This window comes from Garra rufa, chromosome 13 (assembly GCF_049309525.1).
Source record: "Garra rufa chromosome 13, GarRuf1.0, whole genome shotgun sequence".
Classification (NCBI taxonomy): domain Eukaryota; kingdom Metazoa; phylum Chordata; class Actinopteri; order Cypriniformes; family Cyprinidae; genus Garra; species Garra rufa.
The window spans coordinates 44,981,281-45,002,644 of NC_133373.1; the positions used below are offsets into that span (position 1 = coordinate 44,981,281).

A 21,364-nucleotide genomic window follows, 5' to 3' on the forward strand; every position below is an offset into this window, starting at 1 on the left:
AAAATATAAACTTGCAACTGAGAAAAAAAAGTCTGAATTACACGATTTAAACTCAATTTGAAAAAAAAAGGTCAGAATCACAAGATATCAAAAACAGAGTTGTAAGACTTAAAGTCACAACTCTCAGAAAAAAGGTCAGAATCACAAGAAGTAAACTCGCAACTGATTAAAAAAAGGCAGAATCGCAAGATTTAAAGTTGCATTTCTGAGAAAAGTCAAAATTACAAGATATAACCTCACAATTCTGAAAAAAAGTGAGAATTGCAAGATATAAACTTGCAACTGAGAAAAAACTTAGAATGGCAAGATTTGAAGTCGGAAAATTTGAGAAAAAAAGTCAGAAATAGCAGGCAACATATCAACTCTGAATTCAACTGAGAATAGCAAGATTTAAAGTCACAATTCTGAGATAAAAAGTCAAAATCATAAGGTGTAAACTCAATTTGAGAAAAAGTCATAATCGCAAGAAATCTTCAACAGAGAGTCGTAATATTTAAAGTCTGAGAACAAAGTCAGAATGGCAACATTAACTCACAACTGATTAAAAAAAGTCAGAATTGCAAGTTATAAACTCAGAATCGCAAGATTTAGAGTTGCATTTCTAAGAAAAGTCAAAATTACAAGATGTAAACTCGCAATTCTAAGAAAAAAAAGTCAGAATGGCAAGATTTAAACTCAATTTGAGAAAAAAATCTGAATCAGAATCACAAGATTTAGTCACTATTCTGGAAAAAGTTAAAATTGCAAAATATAAACTTGCAACTGAGGAAAAAAAAGTCTGAATTACAAGAAATCAAAAACAGAGTTGTAAGACTTAAAGTCACAACTCTCAGAAAAAAGGTCAGAATCACAAGAAGTAAACTCGCAACTGATTAAAAAAAGGCAGAACTGCAAGATATCAACTCAGATTAAAGTTGCATTTCTGAGAAATGCCAAAATTACACGATGTAACCACAATTCTGAAAAAAGTCAGAATTGCAAGATATAAACTTGTAAATGAGAAACATGTCAGAATTGCAAAATATAAACTCAGAATCACAAGATTTAAAGTCACAATTCTGAGGAAGAAATGTATAAGGTATAAACTTAATTTGAGAAAAAAAATTCGTAGATTCGTAAAAAGTCGTAAATCTGAGAAAAAAAGTCAGAAATAGCAGGCAACATATCAACTCTGAGAAAATTCAGAATCTTAAGAAATCAACTGAGAATAGCAAGATTTAAAGTCGCAATTCTGAGATAAAAAGTCAGAATCATAAGGTGTAAACTTAATTTGAGAAAAAGTCAGAATCGCAAGAAATCTACAACAGAGAGTCGTAATATTTAAAGTCACAATTCTGAGAACAAAGTCAGAATTGCAACATTAACTCACAACTGATTAAAAAAAGTCAGAATTGCAAGTTATAAACTCAGAATCGCAAGATTTAGAGTTGCATTTCTAAGAAAAGTCAAAATTACAAGATGTAAATCTTAAGGTATTAACTCTTAGTTTGAGGGGAAAAAAAAGTCAGAATCGCATGAAATCAAAAAACGGAGAGTCGTAAGATTTAAAGTCACAATTCTGCAAATAAAAGTCAGAATTGCAAGATATAAACTCAGAACTGATAATAAAAAAGCCACAATTGCAAGATTTAAAGTTGCATTTCTGTGAAAAATCAAAATGACAAGATTTAAACTTGGAATTCTGAGGAAAAAAAAAAAAGAATTGCAAGATTTAAACTTGGAATTTTGAGAAACAAAATTAAAACTCAATTCTGAATGGGAAAAATGGCAGAATTATAATATATTGAAAATATTCAGAATCACAAGATTTAAACTTGGAATTCTGAGGGGGAAAAAAGTCAGAATTGCAAGATTTAGTCACAATTCTGAAAAACGTCCGAATCACAATACAAACTTGCAACTGCGAAAAAAAGTCAAAATCAAAAGATTTAAAGTTGTAACTCTGAAAAAAGTCAAAATCACAAGATATAAAATCATAATTCTAAGAAAAATAAAGTCAGAATCATTTAAAATTGTAAATCTAAGTCAGAAATGCAAGACATAAATGCACAATTCTGAATTAAAAAAAAAAGAAGAAGTAAGCATTGCGGGATAAAAAGTCACAATTTTTTTAACACAATTGTGAGATTTAACGATTCTGAGAAAAAGTCGCAGTTACTTTTTTTTTTTTTAAATCCTGTGGTGGAAACAAGCTTCCATATTCATGACTCACAAGCGTACAAAATATGTGGACAAATTGTTTAGTAAACACTAATTCTTGTCATTGGTAGGAATGTTTGTTAAACGTGACAGAAATGCATTTTGCTCATGTTTGGTGAATGAAATCCGCCGTTTGAAGTCCTCACTATGTTCAGGTTTTTATAGTCTGTCTGTTTTGCACTAAAACTAGAAAAGCAATCACGAGTCGGCCAGATGAATCTGAACCCAATGTGTGTGAAACCACCACTGGACAGATGACGGCTGTTAGAAAAAAAAAGAAAAGGAAAAAAAAAAAAAGATAGAAACAACAGCACAACTTAATGGTCTGCTCTTAACCCTTGTGCGTCAATTTAAAAAAAGTCCTAAGAAGTAAAAAAATGGTCATAGAAATATTATATACTAATATGACACAGATATTGTCCAAAAATGTATTCATTTTTTAGGATTTTATCCCTTGAAATGCCAGTTTGTTTACATAATTTTTTTTTTTTTATTACGCTAAGGAGAATTTTTTGGGGATTAATTTTAAAAAGTCCTTAGAAGTCAACAAACGGTCATAGAAATATTACATACTAATATGACTCAGATATTGCCCAAAATTAATTAATTTTTTAGTATTTTAACCCTTTAAATGCCAGTTTGTTTACATAATTGTTTTTTTTATTAAAAAATAATTATTTTCCATATACTAAAATGCTAAGCAGAATTTTTTGGGGATAAATTTTAAAAAGTCCTTAGAAGCCAACAAATATACTAACATGACAGATATTGTCCAAAAATTAATTCATTTTTTAGGATTTTAACCTGTTAAATGCCATTTTGTTTACATAATTGATTTTTTTAAATAAAAATCAATTATTTTCCATATACTAAAATGCTTAGGAGAATTTTTGGGGATTAATTAAAAAAAAGTCCTTAGAAGTCAACAAACGGTCACAGAAATATTATATATTAATATGACACAGATATTGTCCAAAAATATATATATAATTTTTTTTGGGGGGGGGATTTTAACCTTTTAAATGTCAGTTTGTTTACATAATTGATTTTTTTTTTTTAATTAAAAAATAATTATTTTCCATATACTAAAATGCTAAGGAGAATTTTTTTTTGGGGATTAATTAAAAAAAAGTCCTTGGAAGTCAACAAACGGTCATACAAATATTATATACTAATATGACACAGATATTGCCCAAAAATGTATTCATTTTTTTAGGATTTTAACCCTTTAAATGTCAGTTTGTTTACATAATTGTTTTTCTTTTTTATTAAAAAATAATTTTGGGGGGATTTTTACAGACTTGGATATGACAATGATTAGCAATCATTGCATTATTTTTGTGCTGTGTCAGATTAATTATAATTACATAATTCAATTTAAATTGAATTAGGCAGAAGTTAAAAACAGAAATTCAGGTGGGAAATGGTAAGACGTTTTAAAATAGTAGAAATTAAAGCCTGCCAACAGAATGAAAGCCTATTAATATTTAATAAACAATGCATGATTTTATTCACTGGGATTGAACATTGCCATTTTGATGGGTTTCAATTGGGACATTGCAACTATTTTTGTACCGTGTGTAAAATGGATTTATGAAAGGAAAAGAGAAATAAAATATAGATTTTCACAGCCAAAATGATCAAAAAAGTCCCAAGGACGTACAAGGGTTAACATGCAAACATTCACAAACTCAATAACCACAGATACGGGGCCAAACCTGTTTGGAAATTGTCCTGGGACACATTTCACATCAAAATCAAAAGAAATGCATTGAAGATGAAAAGAAAATCAAGCCTTTTTTAAGTTGGCCTTCTGTTATATTTCTAATCCATTTAAACTAACATGCTAATCATGCTAGAATCATGCTAACATGCTAGTAAGAGGCTAATCATGTTAGAATCGTGCTACCAACATGCTAATCATGCTAACGGCATGTTAGTAACATGTTAATTGTGATAAAATCATGCTAGTAACATGATAATCGTGCTAGAAACAAGCTAGCAAAAAAGCTAGTAACTTGCTAATTGTGATAAAATCATATTGGCAACATGCTAATAACTTGCAAATGACGTTAACAATATGTTAGTAACATACAGCATGCTAGAAACATGCTAATCATGCTAGAAATGTGCTAACACGTTTGTAACTTGCAAATCATGCTGACAATATGCTAGTAACATGCAAGATGCCACTAACATGCTAATCATGCTAGAAATGTGTTAACACGTTTGTAACTTGTTAATCATTCTAGTGACATGCTAAAATGCTAGTAACTTACTAATCATGGTAGCAACATGCTACATGCTAATCATTCTAGAAACATACTAACATGGTAGTAACATGCTAGAAATGTGCTAACAACACGTTTGTAACTTATTAATAATGCTAGCAACATTCTAGTGACATGCTAATCATGCTAGTAACTTACTAATCATGCTAACAACATGTTAGTAACTTGCTAATCATGCTAATGACATGCTAATCATGCTAACAACATGTTAATCACGCTGTAAACATGCTAGTAACATGCTAAACATGCTAGAAACCTGCTAACATGCTAGTAACATGTTAATCATGCTGTAAACATGCTAGTAACATGCTAATCATGCTAGAAACCTGCTAACAACATGCTAGTAACACGTTAATCATGCTAGAAACATACTAACAACATGCTAGTAACTTACTAATCATGGCAGCAACATGTTAGTAACATGCTAATCATTCTAGAAACATACTAACATGTTAGTAACATGCTAATCATTCTAGAAACATACTAACATGTTAGTAACATGCTAATCATTCTAGAAACATACTAACATGTTAGTAACATGCTAGAAATGTGCTAACAACACGTTTGTAACTTGTTAATCATGCTAGCAACATTCTAGTGACATGCTAATCATGCTAGTAACTTACTAATCATGCTAACAACATGCTAGTAACATGCTAATCATGCTAGAAACCTGCTAACAACATGCTAGTAACATGCTAATCATGCTAGAAACCTGCTAACAAAATGCTAGTAACATGTTAATCATGCTGTAAACATGCTAGCAACTTGCTATCTATCAAACTTTAAGCTTTTATAACTACTTTAAACGTCAAACCACTTCAGACTGAAAACCCTCAAACTTAAAACTTCTGGTCTTGACAAACGTTTTTATCTAGTTTAGACTTAATATGCTAATATGAAGTTAAAAAAAAAAACCATTGTATAAAAGTAATGAGAATTGAATGACAATCATTAGAATAAGAATAATTGGAATAAAAGTACAAAAGAATAATATGCAAATGCATTACAATAATGAGATGCAGCAGGAGCAGAGGAAATGAAAAATAATGTCCGAATGCAAAAACATTCTGAACAAGGTTTCATTTGACTGATTTCTTTTGAGTTCTGGTGTGAAATGTGAGCCGGACATTGATTTGTTTGATAAATGTGAACTGGAGCTGACGTGGAGCACGACCACCAGAAGGGCTGCTGATTGTTTTCATGTATATTTAGCAATTATTATTATGATTATTAATGTGTAGAGTAGCAGTGGAGTAACTTGAACATCACAAAACTCCTGTTTGTCCTCAAACTACTAAGTAAGAAACCAAATTAAGAACAAAAAACAGTCTCTAAGCATATACCAGGACTTGAAACACCTGAAGGTTTTAAACAGTGATTGCAGGTATTGTGTGTTTTATGTGTGTTTATACAGGATTCTGGGATATATCTCTGAATCTGAGTTACAGGAGTAATAGTGAACCATCAGAAACAAGCACAGGATCAATGTTCACCTTTTCTGTAATCACTAAAGCACTCCGTAATACTTCAAATACTGGTTAAAGCACAAGTTAAGAGCACATCCCAGCAAAATAAACAAATCCAGGTCATATTTCACCCCAAAAATAACAAAAACGAGTATATTTTTCTTAAAGAAAAACCTATTTTTAGGACCAAAAATAATATTTTAATGTGAAAAATTATATATTTAAATTGTTAAGCACCTTTGTAGGTATGCATCACACAAAAAGCTTAATTATGAATGACAAATGTAATAAAATGGTAAATAAAAAGCAATGCAATGTTAATTATTTAAAAAATAAAAAATAATTTTGGCATGAAACATGACCTGGAGATGCATTCATGAGATTCACTCAAACACAGAGACTGAACCGTTGTAAAGCATCAGTGTATTTTTCTGTATTTGACTCACGTCATTTTGATGATTAGGATTAAAAGAGAATTTCATACATGTTAATAGTCCATTTGAAGACATTGCACTTGTAAATAAAACTGTTTTTTAATACAGTACATTTGGTGGTTCTTATTTTATTAATAGGGTTTTATGGAAACTGCGGCTTTCTCTCACAATTTTGACTTTTTTTTCTTAGAATTCTTGCAATTTTGCTACAGAATAAAATTTAAAAAAGTAACTTAAAAAAACGAATTTTATTTTACGATTTTTTTTCTTGCAATTGTTACCTTTATCTAATCAACTTTTTTCTATTTTATTTCCTATTAATTGTAACTTTCTATCATAGAATGCATGCTTTTCTGACCAAAATGTGTTTATTGTTAACTACAATTTTTTTTTAATTTAAGAATTAACAAAATAGCAATACTAGATGAAAAACTTAAAACTTTAACAAATTAGAAAATAACAAGGTTTAAGTAAATACAATAAAATTACTAAAAGATTAAAATAAAAGTACCACAATTTCTGTTGTTATTAACTACAACAAAATATTTAATAAGGCTAAAAAAATATATAAATACTAGATTTAAAAATAAATAAGTTTCCTTGGCAGACAACTGAAATAATTAGATTTAAACTAAAGTATTAAATTAACTAAAAAAATAAATAAATTAAAAGCAAAAAAACAAAATGACCAAAATTTGTGGTTATTGTTAAAAAACTAATTTTATTTTACTAATTTTTTTCTTGCAATTGCAACCTATTTCTAATAAACTTTTTTTCTATTTTATTTCCTATTAATGGCGACTTTTTATCTTAGAATTCATGCTTTTCTGGCTTTTTTTTCTCAGAATGAAAAAAAAAGCATAAAACAAAATAACCAAAATGTGTTATTGTTAACTACAAAAAAAGTATTAAACTAAAAAAGAAATAAATTAAAGCACAGTACAAAATGACCAAAATTTGTTATTGTAAAAAAAAAAAAAAAAAAAAAAAAAGGTGAATTGTATTTTATCTATATCTAATAAACTTTTTCTATTTTATTTCCTATAAATTGCGACTTTTAAAAATGTAAAATAAAATTAGATTTTAGAAGTTTCCTTGGCAAATAACTGAAATAATTAGATTTAAGCTAAAGTATTAAATTAACTAAAAAATAAGTAAATTAAAGCATAAAACAAAATGACCAAAATTTGTTGTTATTGTCAATAAAGTGAATTTTGTTTTACAATTGTTTTTTTCTCTTGCAACTGCAACCTATATCTAATAAACTTTTTTCAATTTTATTTCCTATTAATTGCAACTTTTTATCTCAGAATTCATGCTTTTGACTTTTTTTTCCCTCCGAATTATAAAACCAAAATGTGTGTACAAAGAAAACTATTAAAAACGGTTTAAATAAAGCATTAACAAAACAGCACTATTAGGTGAAAAACTTAAAAAAAAAATTAATAAATTTGAAAATAACAAGGTTTAAGGAATTAAAATAAAATTACTAAAAGATTACAATAAATTTACTATAATTTCTGCTATTAACTACCAAATTTTTTTTAAAGGGCTAAAACTAAATATATTTAAAAACATAAATTATTAAAGAATCCATGGCAAATAACTGAAATAATTAGATTTAAGCTAAAGCTACACTAAAGCAAACCAAAACAAAATTTGTTGTTATTGTTAAAGAAAGTTAATTTTATTTTACAATTCTTTTTTTTCTTGAAATTGCAACTTATAAATATTTTTTACTATTTTATTTCCTATTAATGGCGACTTTGTATCTTAGAATTCATGCTTTTGACTTTTTTCTCAGAATGCAAAAAAACAAAATAACCATAAAGTGTTTTGTTATTGTTAACTACAATTAAAACTATTATAAACTGTTTAAATAAAGTGTTAACAAAACAGCAATATTAGAAACTTTAACAAATGAGAAAATAACAAGGTTTAAGTAAATAAAAAGTAAAGTTTAATTAAATAAAATTACTAAAAGATTTAAAAAAAAATACTACAATTTATGTTGTTATTATTAACTACAACTAAATAAATAACTAAATTTAATAAGGCTGAAACTAAATATAAACATTAGATTTAAAAAAAAATAGATAAGTTTCCTTGGCAAATACCAGAAATAATTAGATTTAAGCTAAAGTATTAAATTAACTAAAAATTTGGTGTTATTGTTAAAAACAATTATGTTTTTTTTTCTTGCAATGGCAACCTATATCTAATAAACTTTTTCTATTTTATTTCCTATAAATTGCGACTTTTTATCTCATAATTCATGCTTTTCTGACTTTTTTCTCAGAATTGTGAGATAAAAATATATTTACCTTTATTTTATCTTACTGTAGAAATAAGCTTCTACAGGGTTCCCACACCTTCTGATCAATATATTTATGTCTTTTACTAAAAAAATTAAAAAAAATTAGAAAATAACAAGGTTTAAGTAAATAAAATGACTAAAATAGTAAAATAAAATTACAATTTATGTTAACTACAACAAAAAAAATGTAAAAAGGCTAAAACTAAATATAAATATTTAAAAATGTAAAATAAAATTAGATTTTAGAAGTTTTCTTGGCAAATAACTGAAATAATTAGATTTAAGCTGAAGTATTAAATTAACTAAAAATGTGGTGTTATTGTTAAAAACAATTATGTTTTTTTTTCTTGCGATGACAACCTATATCTAATAAACGTTTTTCTATTTCATTTCCTATTAATTGCGATGTTTTGTCTCAGAATTCATGCATTTCTGACTTTTTTTTTCTCAGAATTGTGAGATAAAATATATTTATCTTTTTTATATTTTATACTATTGTAGAAATAAGTTTCCAAAGGAATTCCCACACCTTCTGATCAATATCAATTTCTAAGCAATTAGATTACAGAAAAACTTATACTGTTGCATATTCATAAAACTAAATAAGACTTTTCCAAGCATGAAAATCAAATCCCACTCATATTTTAAAACCTGAAATACTTGAATTTAAAGAGAAACTACCACACTAGTTTTTCTTTTTCTTTGCAATAACCTTCATAAAACTGCTAAAATCTGAAAAAGTAGCACACAAAATAACATTGCGTTACGACAGAAAACTTTTTTGTTTTTTTTTGGTGTAGATTTATTGTGCTATGTACAAAATAAAAGTGCCAGGTAAAACAGCAAATGTTTAAAACTTGTCAGGATGAAGCTCCATCTCCTTTTTGATTCTGTTCTCCACCAGAAGTGCTAGATTTGAGTCCGTCATGGGTAGATTGTAACTTACAAACACCTGTTTCTTTGTCTTCTTTGCTGAAAAGAAAGAGAGAAGTTAGAAAACCAGTTAAAGTTGTAAATGATTAGTTAAAGCAGGTCTTACTGAGTCTCTGTGCAAGAGAGCTTGGTGTCGTGTCTGACGTGTCGCCTAGAACCAGAGTGGACAGAGGCATTGAATCCTGGGAAAAAACAAACAAACACATGATATTGACATTTTCATGATAGAGATACTTTCATACGTGAACCATCAGGCTTAAAATACAATGCATTATCATATTAAGTATTTTAAATGTTAAGAATACTTTGTATACCTTGTAAAATTGTTACAAGACAAAATTAAATTGATATGGTTAGATCAAAATAACTGGTTTCTATAAATCAAATGATACACTTTGTTACAAAAATAGACTTAACATATTTAGAAATGGTAAATACAACCATCAACTTTTAAAATGTGCTAAAACTAAATATAAATATTTAAAAATGTAAAAAAAATATTAGATAAGTTTCCTTGGCAAATAATTAAAATAATTCGATTTGAGCTAAGCTTGTATTAAATTAACTAAAACAGAAATAAACACTGCTAAAAAAATATTGTGAATAACTTAAGTTTAAGTGTTACATTTACTAAAACTACAATGAAAATAAATTAAAGCTAAATAGAAATAGAAAAGTGACAAAAGCATAAACCAAATTTAAACAAGTTTAAATAAATCTGAAACTAAATATTCATTTTAGATGAAAAAAAATAATAATAATAATAAAAAAAAAAAAAAAAAAGTTTCCTTGGCAAATAACTGAAATAATTAGATTTAAGCTAAAGTATTAAATTAACTAAAAGTAAATTAAAAAGTAAATTAAAGCATAAAACAAAATGACCAAAATTTATTGTTATTGTTATTATTAAAATAAATAAAACACTGAAATAAATTTAAGCTAAATAAACATAAAATTGAAGGAAAATAAATAAATAGAATTAAAACAAACTTAAACAATAAAAAAACTGTTTAAATAAAGTGTAAATAAAATATAAATGTTAGGTGAAAAACTTAATGTTTAAACTGTTAAGAAATATTGTGAATAACTTAAGTTTAAGTATTAGATTTACTTAACTAAAAAAAAGAAAAGAAAAAAAAAAGAAAGTTAAATAGACAAAACAAAATACCTAAAACTACTAAGATTCAACTAAAATTAACTGTTTAAATAAATCTGAAACTAAATATACATTTTTTAGATAAAAAAAAATGTAAAAAACAAACAAAAATAGAAAAGTTTCCTTGGCAAATAACTGAAATGATTAGATTTAAGCTAAAGTATTAAAATAAATAAAACACTGAAATAAATTTAAGCTAAATAAACATAAAAATGAAGGAAAATAAATAAATAAAATTAAAACAAACCTAAACAATAAAAAACTGTTTAAATAAAGTGTAAATAAAATATAAATGTTAGATGAAAAACTTGAAAAATGTTGTATTAAATGTAGTATTAAAAGGTCATTCAAAATATTAACAAACACTATGATAAAATACCAAAAAATAGAATAGAACTAAATAACTAAAATAACAAGGTTTGAGTAAATATAAGAGTAATCAAAATAAAAAAGAATTACAATAAAATTACTAAAACTTAACTTACAATTAAAATACAAACAGATTTTTAAATAAATATGTAATTTATGATAAAATAGCCCAAACAGATTTAGAAACTATACATTAATATATATATATATATATATATACACACACACTTAACTAAAACTATTAAAAATGGTTTAAATAAATGTTAACAAGATATAAATATTAGATGAAAAACTGATTTTTTTTAACAAATTAAAATTGTTGTATTGGCAAATAACTAAAATTTAAAAAAAAAAAAATTATAAGGATTTTGACTCGAGTAACATTAAACAGAATGTATTAAAAGGTTATTCAAAATACTATAAATAAAATACTATAATAAAATATTAACAATATGAATATAACTGCCCAGTAAACACACTGATTTACCATGCGTTTTACCATAGTAAACATAGGCTAGCAAAAACATACCAAACAAACCCAAAAGTACTATAATACACATGTAAACACCATGGTATTTGAATATGATTATCACGGGAATTCTAGATAAATCCAGGACTCACTAATTTACTGTTGACGGCCAGGGCCAGATTGGACAAAACCGGGTTCGAGCCGATCCAGAGGAAGAACCCGCCGCTCAGCTTCATCACGTGGAAATGAACGACATGCTCCAGAATCTTCTCCGAGAAATCATGGACCGTAATGGACTCAACGGGTGCCTGAGCACCGCAGTCACCGTTTACCACAGTCTCCATCACGATAAAGCCTCACACAACGGTCAGTGAATGGACAAATCTCATAATGAAAGTAAAAACAAACGCCAGAGCGCGCCGATCTTCCACACTTCCGCTCACTGACAGCGACGCGACGCTGCAGCGACACCAGCCGGTCTGGCGGAGGAGTGACGTCAGCACACATTAACATAATATATGCATTTTCTTTCAAATGAAAATACTGAACATTACATTTACGTATATAATTATAATAATAAATGCATACATTAAAAGCGAATAGTGACTGACGCCGTCGAGCTCCAAAAATGACATAAAAGCACTTGAAAGTATTATCAAATTTTTTTTTCTATTTGTGACCCTGGACCACAAAACCAGTCATAAGTGTAAATTTGTCGAAATTGAGATTCTTACGTCATCTGAAAGCCGAGTAAATAAACTTTCCATTGATATATTATTTGTTAAAATAGGACAATGTTTGTCTGAGATACAACTATTTGAAAATCTGGAATCTGAGGGTGCAAAAAAATGTAAATACTGAGAAAATCGCCTTAAAAGTTGTCCAAATGAAGTTCTTAGCAATGCGTATTACTAATCAATTATCAAGTTTTTATATATTTATGGTAGAAAATTTACAAATTATCTTTATGGAACATGATCTTTACTTAATACGCTAATGATTTTTGGCATAAAAGAAAAATCGATAATTTTGACCCATACAATGTATTTTCGGCTATTGCTACAAATATAACCGTGCTACTTAAGACTGGTTTTGTGCTCCAGGGTCACATTTTACTCAAACGCTATATAACAATCTGAAGTAATATATTTATTATGTTTGAAAAACAAACCAGAATCTTGTTTAATTTGTGATTATGAACAAATAAATTCATATACCTTAGTACTGTAAGATACTTAAAAAAAAGATAACCTTATAGAAGGATTTTGTTATAATAAAATAGCCCAAACAGATTTAGAAACTATATATTAATATATATATATACACATACATAGTTTTAACTAAAACGATTAGAAACGGTTAAAGTAAATGTTAACAAATTATAATTTATTTTTATTTTTTTTTGGCAAATAACTAAAATAAAATAAAAACGTTTTAGAAGGATTTTATTAACGGAAAATATGTAATTTATGATAAAATAGCCCAAACAGATTTAGAAACTATACATTAATATATATATATATATATATATATACTTTTAACTTAAACTATTAAAAATGGTTTAAATAAATGTTAACAAAATATAAATATTAGATGAAAAACAGAAAACTTTATTTTTTTTAACAAATTAAAATTGTTGCATTGGCAAATAACTAAAAAAAAAAAAAAAATGATTTTGACTCGAGTAACATTTAATACAATTTTATTAACATAAAATATTTTATTTGTTATAATAAAATAGCCCAAACAGATTTAGAAACTATTAATATATATATACTTTTAACTATGTTAACAAAATATAAATATTAGATGAAAAACTTAAAAACTTTAACAAATTTCAATTGTTGCATTGGCAAATAAAAAAATAAAAAAAACTTTTTAGAAGGATTTTGACTCGAGTAACATTAAAATAAAATGGCATTAATGTAAAATATGTAATTTGTTATAATGAAATAGCCCAAATAGATTTAGAAACTATATGTACATATACTATTAACTAAAACTATTAAAAATGGTTTAAATAAATGTTAACAAAATATAAATATTAGATGAAAAACTTAAAAACTTTAAATTGTTGCATTGGCAAATAACTAAAATTTAAAAAACTTTTTAGAAGGATTTTGACTCGAGTCACATTATTATTATGATTTATGTTTGAAAAACAATTCAGAATCTTATTTTATTTGTGATTATGAACAAATTAATAAACCTTGGTACTGTAAGATACTTTAAAAAAGAAAGATTTTGTTATAATAGCCCAAACAGATTTAGAAACTACATATTAATATATATAACACATACTATTAACTAAAACTATTAAAAATGGTTTAAATAAATGTTAACAAAATATAAATATTAGATGAAAAACTTTAAAAAAAATTAACAAATTAAAATTGTTGCATTGGCAAATAACTAAAAAAAAAAAAAAAAAAAAAAAAATTTTTTTGACTCGAGTAACATTAAAATACAATTTTATTACCATAAAATATTTTATTTGTTATAATAAAATAGCCCAAACAGATTTAGAAACTATATATTAATATATATATATATATATATATATATATATATATATATATATATATATATATATATATACTTTTAACTAAAACTATAAAAAATGGTTTAAATAAATGTCAACAAAATATATATATTAGATGAAAAACTTAAAAAAAATTAACAAATTAAAATTGTTGCATTGGCAAATAACTAAAATTTAAAAAAAAAAAAAAAATTAAAAATAAGGATTTTGACTCGAGTAACATTAAAATACAATTTTATTAACATAAAATATTTTATTTGTTATAATAAAATAGCCCAAACAGATTTAGAAACTATATATTAATATATATATATATATATATATATATATATATACACTTTTAACTAAAACTATAAAAAAATGGTTTAAATAAATGTTAACAAAATATATATATTAGATGAAAAACTTTAACAAATTAAAATTGTTGCATTAGCAAATAAATAAAATAACGAAGTTTAATTAAATATAGATAACTAGTAAAATTAAAGCTAAACAGAAATATAAAAATGACAAAAGCATAAAACAAAATTACTAAAATTTCTGTTATTGTTAACTACAACTACATTTCCTTAAGATAATTTAATAGAATAGCCCAAACAAATTTAGAAACTATATATTAATATATATATATACTTTTATATACTATATAATGTTTTTCATATGCATTGTATATGTGTGCTTGTTTTTTTTTTCTTCGCTTTTTTTTTTGTGTGTAAAAAACACATTTAGAAACTATATCATATATTATTATATTTTATTTTTTTAATTGAAAGTATATATTTTATACATTACCAGTTAAAAGTTTTTGGACAGTAAGATTTTTGATGTTTTTAAATAAGTCTCTTCTGCTCACCAAGCCTGCATGTATTTGATCCAAAATACAGCAAAAGCAGTGATATTGTGAAATATTTTTACTATTTAAAATAACCCATTTCTATTTGAATATATTTTAATTTGTAATTTATTCCTGTGATCAAAGCTGAGTTTTTAGCATAATTCCTCCAGTCTTCAGTGTCACATGATTCTTTAGAAATCATTCTAATATTATCATCAATATTTAAAACAGCTTTGATGAATAGAAAGATCCAAAGATAAAAAATATATATATTTTACTCAGCTGTTTTCAACATCATAATAATAATAATAATAATAATAATAAATGTTTTTGAGCAGCAAATCAGCATATTAGAATGATTTCTGAAAGATCATGTGACACTGAAGACTGGAGTAATGATGCTAAAAAGTCAGCTTTGAAATCACAGAAATAAATAATATTTTAAAATATACTCAAATACAAAACTAATATTTTAAATAGTAAAAATATTTCAAATTTTTACTGTTTTTGCTGTGCCTTGGATCAAGTAAATGCAGGCATACATCAATATTTTTTACTATACTATACTTGTATATCACCACAGATTACACATTTAAAATGAAAGCAGGCTGTTATAACAATCAGTGGTTTTGTCTTATTGAAACAAACCCAGTAATGTCATTGTTTACTCTAATAACTGGACATCAGAGCGTTGAAGGTGGTGATGGTTGTGTCAGAAACTCCTGCACCAGTGTGTTGAACTCACTGGAATATCGCAGATGCAAATTGTGCTTCCCCTCCGGCATCACATGCAGCCTGATGAACACAAGCCATCGGTTAACAGACTGAAGAACACCATCTGTACTGACACTAGCTGTGGGAGTCTCACCTTGAGCCCTTGATGTTCTGATGCAGGTATTCTGGGTGAAATGAAGGCACCACGGGATCTTTGGCTCCATGGATGATGAGCGTGGGACAGGAGATCAGCGGCAGCACTTCCCTACATATGTTACCTGATGACAATAAAAAGGTTTCAGTAATTTATTATTATAATGAGAATTTCTTTGCTCAACTATGAAGTTTTTTTAATATTTAAAATTTTTAAATATTTTTTAAATATTTTAAATTTATTAAATTCATTCTTTTTATTTTTATATATTGTTATTTATTTTTATTTTTATTACATATTAAGACTTTTATATATTAATTACTGCACATTATACATTTTTTATATATATTTATATTAACTTTTATTTTTAGATTTTTGTATTAATTAAAATTTTATTTAGTTTAGAATTTAGCAATTTTGTTATGTACTTTTCTCTCTCTCTATATATAATTATATAGATTTTATTAATTTTTAAATTTCACTTTTAGTCATTTTAGTACTTCAATTTTATTTCAGTTAGTTGCAGCATTTCAAATGTTCTTAAAAGTATTTTAGGCTTGTCATCTAATATTTATATTTTAATTTCTAAGCTTTATTTCAATTAACACAAATTATTTTTAATCATTTTAGTGGCAGCACTTTACAATGAGGTCAAAGGTTTCAGCCTTACACAACAGTAAGAGTAGTAGTAGTAAAAAAAAATAAAAATATACCACCATAACGTTTGATGTTAGTTTTCCAAATATTACTTTTGAGTAAAGCTGCTTTATTTCTTTAAAAAAAAAAAAGTATTTGTAATTTTTTTTTTTTTTAAATCATTTGTAAGTTTTTTTTTCCACTTTTATCCTTTTGGATAAAAGTGTCTGCTTAATAAATCTAAATAAATGCAAAAGAATGCAAGCTTTTTAATGAAGCTTGCAATCTAATATTTTTAAATTTAATTCAAATTTAAAATAGTAAACTATTATTTTTTTAGAAATTAAAAACATGTTCATCACAAAGTCCCTATAAATTACATCACATTAAAAAAAAAATTAATGAAGAAAAAAGCCTGATTAATATGAATTTGAACCACTATTACATTTGTTTTACTGGATAAAAGATTTTTAAATAGTATAAATATACATTTTATTACAAAAAAAATTAAAAATAAAAATAATTATATAATTTCAGGCTTATTTTTTATTTCAAACTCATCATTTTAACTTAGAATAAAATAAAGGAATTAGCTAAAATACAAATAAATACATTTTAAGATTTTTAGAAATTGGTGTATTTAAGTCACTATGAACTGTTTTTGGAAAATAAATTTTTTTAACAAATTAATGAGCATCATACTGTAATTGACTCTAACATCAAATTATCATTTCAAAATATAAATATTGTCACAATGCAAAGGAAAAATAAAATAAAAAAAACACCTTTGACATTTGATTTAGTAAATAAAAGATTTTACTATTTTATTTTTAAAAAATGCTTTATTGTTTGATAAATAAATACATTTTTATTATTATTATTATTATTATTATTATATAAATATTAAATAAATAATAATTCTTGAAATAAGACTTATCTTCATTGCAATCTTATTTTCAACTTTATTATATTAAAAATATATATTTATAAAACAAAAAATATCTAAAATATAAAAATATGAGAGGTGTTTTTTGCTTTTTAACAAATCAATGATAAACAAATCAATAAAGCAATAAAGCATATGTGACCCTGGACCACAAAACCAGTCATAAAGGCCAATTTTTTAAAATTGAGATTTATACTTAATCTGAAAACTGAATAAATAAGCTTTCCATTGTTTGAAAATTGTTAGGATAGGACAATATTTGGCCAAGATACAACTAAAAAAAATAAAAATATTGAGAAAATCGCCTTTATGAAATTTTTAGCAATGCATATTACTTATCAAAAATTAGGTTTCAATACATTTACGGTAGAAAACGTACAAATTATATTTATGGAACACAATCTTTACTTAATATCCTAATGATTTTTGGCATAAAAGAAAAATCGATAATTTTGAGCCATACATTGCATTGTTGACTATTGCTACAAATATAACCGTGCTACTTAAGACTGGTTTTGTGCTCCAGGGTCACATATACAGTAATTAACTCTAACACTTTGACATTTCATCACTGCAAAATATGGTCAATAATTAATGGCACAATGCAAAGGAACAAATATCAGTTTACTTTAATGAAAGCACTAATAACGTCTGATAGAGATTAAATGGTTAATCAGTAGTTCTCACCCTGTGGGTTGTGTGCGAACTGACTGATCCCGTCCACCCATCTCTCCCATGTCTCACGAAAATACTGAGCACCGTACATCTCCTCCATCGGCCGGCGCATTCGTTCGTTTCATAATGAAACGTCACGGATTGCTGAAACACACACACACACACACACATCTGCAGTGCCTTGCAAAAGTATTCATACCCCTTCTTTTTTCACGTTTTGTTGCAGCATTATGTTAAACTGCTTTAAATTATTTTTTCCTTCTATACACCATAATAATGACAAAGCAAAAACCAGATTTGCAAATTTTACAAATGTATTAAAAATAAAACACTGAAATAAGTACATTGCATAAGTATTCATACCTTTAACTTAGTCCATAGTTGAAGCAGCTTTACAGCCTCAAGTCTTTTTGGGTCTGATGTGACAAGCTTTGCACTTCTGGATTTGGCAATTATCTGCCATTCTTTGCCTCACCTTTTCACCTCTCCATCTCTGTCAGCTTGGATTTCTAGAGTCCTAGTTGTTCCAATCGTCTTCCATTATGGAGAATGCTTCTGTCAACCTTCAATGCAGCAGATTTGTTTCTGAACTCTTCTCTAGATCATCGCCTTAACGCAAGTCTGTCACTGAGCTCTACAGGCAGTTATCTTGGTTTTTGCTCTGAGATGCATTTTCAGCTGTTAGACCTTTTCTGAGAGGTGTGTGCCTTTCTAAATCAGACTCATTCAAATGAATTTGCCACAGTTTAACTCCACTCCAAGTGTAGGAACATCTAGAAGCAATATGAATGCTCCTGAGATAAATTTCGAGTGTCCCAGAAAAGGGTTTGAATACTTATGCAACGGGATCTTTTCAGTTTTTTATTTTTAATAAATTTGCACAAATGTTAAAAACCTATTTTTTGCTTTGCCATTATGGAGTGGGGAGTGTAGATTAGATGCCTGACAAGATTGTTACACTGAATGACATTTCAGTGGGTGTCTTTTGTAAATTAGGAAAAAAATGTATATTTATTTTTTGCTCAGAAAAACTAAAATGTACTTAAATTAAACAGAAAACTTCTTAATTTTGTTTGGAAAAACAACAACAATTTAAAGCAGTATTACACTTGTTCGTCTTTGACTCACATAAAAAAATAAAAATAAAAAAATTATATATATATATATATATATATAATTTTATTTTTTTTATTTATTTTTATTTTTTATTTATTTAATTTTTTTTATTTATTATATATATATATATATATATATATATATATATATATAATAAATACAAATAAAAAAATCTCAAAGTAACCAAGGTTTTTTTTATATTTAAAATTGAAAAACAAAATAATAAAAAACATATTATTAATATGAAAATATTATAATTTATGCAGTCCCAGAAAAGGGTTTGAATACTTATGCAACGGGATCTTTTCAGTTTTTTATTTTGAATAAATTTGCACAAATGTTAAAAACCTATTTTTTGCTTTGCCATTATGGAGTATGGAGTGTAGACTGATGTGGGAAAAAAGTAATTTAAAGTAGTTTAACATGAGGCAGCAACATAACAAAACATGAATAATTTTGCAAGGCACTGTATATAAGACTTTGATATTTTGCTCTGATATTTTCTGGTCCTGTCTTACATTGATAGATCTTAGAATCTTCTTGAGAGACGTAGGTGTTGGAGCCCCAAACCACCATCTTCTGAACGAGCGCTGGGTTTAGCGCCGCCGCGATCAGAGCCGTGATGCCGCCGTCACTCCAGCCGAACAATGAGAAACGGCTGAAACCCAGAGCCTACGACAGAGAATTACAGCAACAGTACTGTAACAATAATGACAATAATTAGGAAAAATCTTTTTAAAGGAAACTGAAATTAAAACACCAGATGTTAAGATGTCCACATCAAAAGAAATGTACAAAAATCGATTTTATGTCCATAGAAAGCACATTAAATGTAAGTAAAGTGTACTTTTAAGGTTTCAAGTAAGTTTAAGGAGAATAAAATGTCAAAATTTGGTTGAAAATACGTTACATTGTCATTCAGTGTAACAATATTTATGTAAAAATTCAAACAACATGCTTATTCTGACTTGTACGTATTAAAATATATAAAAGAATTAAACAGCGTATTTAATTTTATTGTGTTTTAATTGAATAAAAAATCTTACTGACAAATGGGCAAAACCTAGGAAAGTAATTTGTCTTTTAATATGTCATAAATTGATTTTTGTTGTAAATATGCCTGACAAGATTGTTACACTGAATGACATTTTAGTGGGTGTCTTTTGTAAATTAGGAAAAAATGTATATTTATTTTTTGCTCAGAAAAACTAAAATGTAATTAAATTAAACAGAAAACTTCTTAATTTTGTTTGGAAAAACAACAACAATTTAAAGCAGTATTACACTTGCTTGTCTTTGACTCACATAAAAAATTAATAAATAAATAAAATTATATATATATATATATATATATATAAATAAATAAATAAAAACATATTATTAATATGAAAATATTATAATTTATGCAGCAATAAATATATAAAAAATATTATTATGTAATACAAATAAAAATAAATAACAATATTTAAAATTAAAACAAAATAAAAAGAATTAATTTAATAAATTAACTTTAATTCAGAAATTGTAGAAATAAAATACATTTTTTATCTATCTATCTATCTATATAAATGACAAAAACACATAACAAAATCAATAAATTCTAAACTAAATTAAATTTAAATTAACGGAAAATCTAAAAATAAAAGTTAATTCAAAATATTAATAAAGGCTATAGAATAACTGTAATAATACTACAATATAATAAAAATAATAATAATAATATTTTTTATTTGAAATGCTGCAACTAACTAAAATAAAATTGAAGTACTACAATGACTAAAAGTGAAATTTAAAAAAATAATAAAATCTATATAATTATATATATATATATAAAAAGAAAAAAGCACATAAAAAATTGCAAAATTCTAAACTAAATAAAAATTTAAATTAATAAAAAAAAAATCTAAAAATAAAAGTGAATATAAATATTAAAAAAACAAAAAACGTAATAATTATAATATATTCAGTAATTAATATATAAAAGTATTAATATATAATACAAATAAATAACAATATATAAAAATAATACAAATTAAAAATCAACTCTTTTAATAAATTAACCTTAATTCAGAAATTTAAAATATAAAAACACTTTTGACATATATTTTT

The 21,364-nt window shown here is 25.8% G+C and overlaps 2 protein-coding genes across 2 annotated transcripts; both read right to left on the reverse strand.

Moving 5' to 3' along the window:
* Positions 1 to 9,495: 9,495 nt before the first annotated feature.
* LOC141283847 (proteasome assembly chaperone 4-like) lies at positions 9,496 to 12,091 on the reverse strand. The gene is made up of 3 exons (XM_073817166.1): positions 11,790 to 12,091; positions 9,750 to 9,825; positions 9,496 to 9,682 (listed from the first exon to the last, which is right to left on the reverse strand). The coding sequence occupies exons 1-3, from the start codon at positions 11,979 to 11,981 to the stop codon at positions 9,561 to 9,563; spliced, it is 390 nt and encodes a 129-aa protein (XP_073673267.1). The 5' UTR covers positions 11,982 to 12,091; the 3' UTR covers positions 9,496 to 9,560.
* A 2,825-nt stretch (positions 12,092 to 14,916) lies between these two features.
* Positions 14,917 to 19,932, reverse strand: bphl (biphenyl hydrolase like). The gene is made up of 4 exons (XM_073852959.1): positions 19,774 to 19,932; positions 18,152 to 18,283; positions 15,883 to 16,006; positions 14,917 to 15,809 (listed from the first exon to the last, which is right to left on the reverse strand). The coding sequence occupies exons 2-4, from the start codon at positions 18,249 to 18,251 to the stop codon at positions 15,698 to 15,700; spliced, it is 336 nt and encodes a 111-aa protein (XP_073709060.1). The 5' UTR covers positions 18,252 to 18,283; positions 19,774 to 19,932; the 3' UTR covers positions 14,917 to 15,697.
* Positions 19,933 to 21,364: the final 1,432 nt, after the last annotated feature.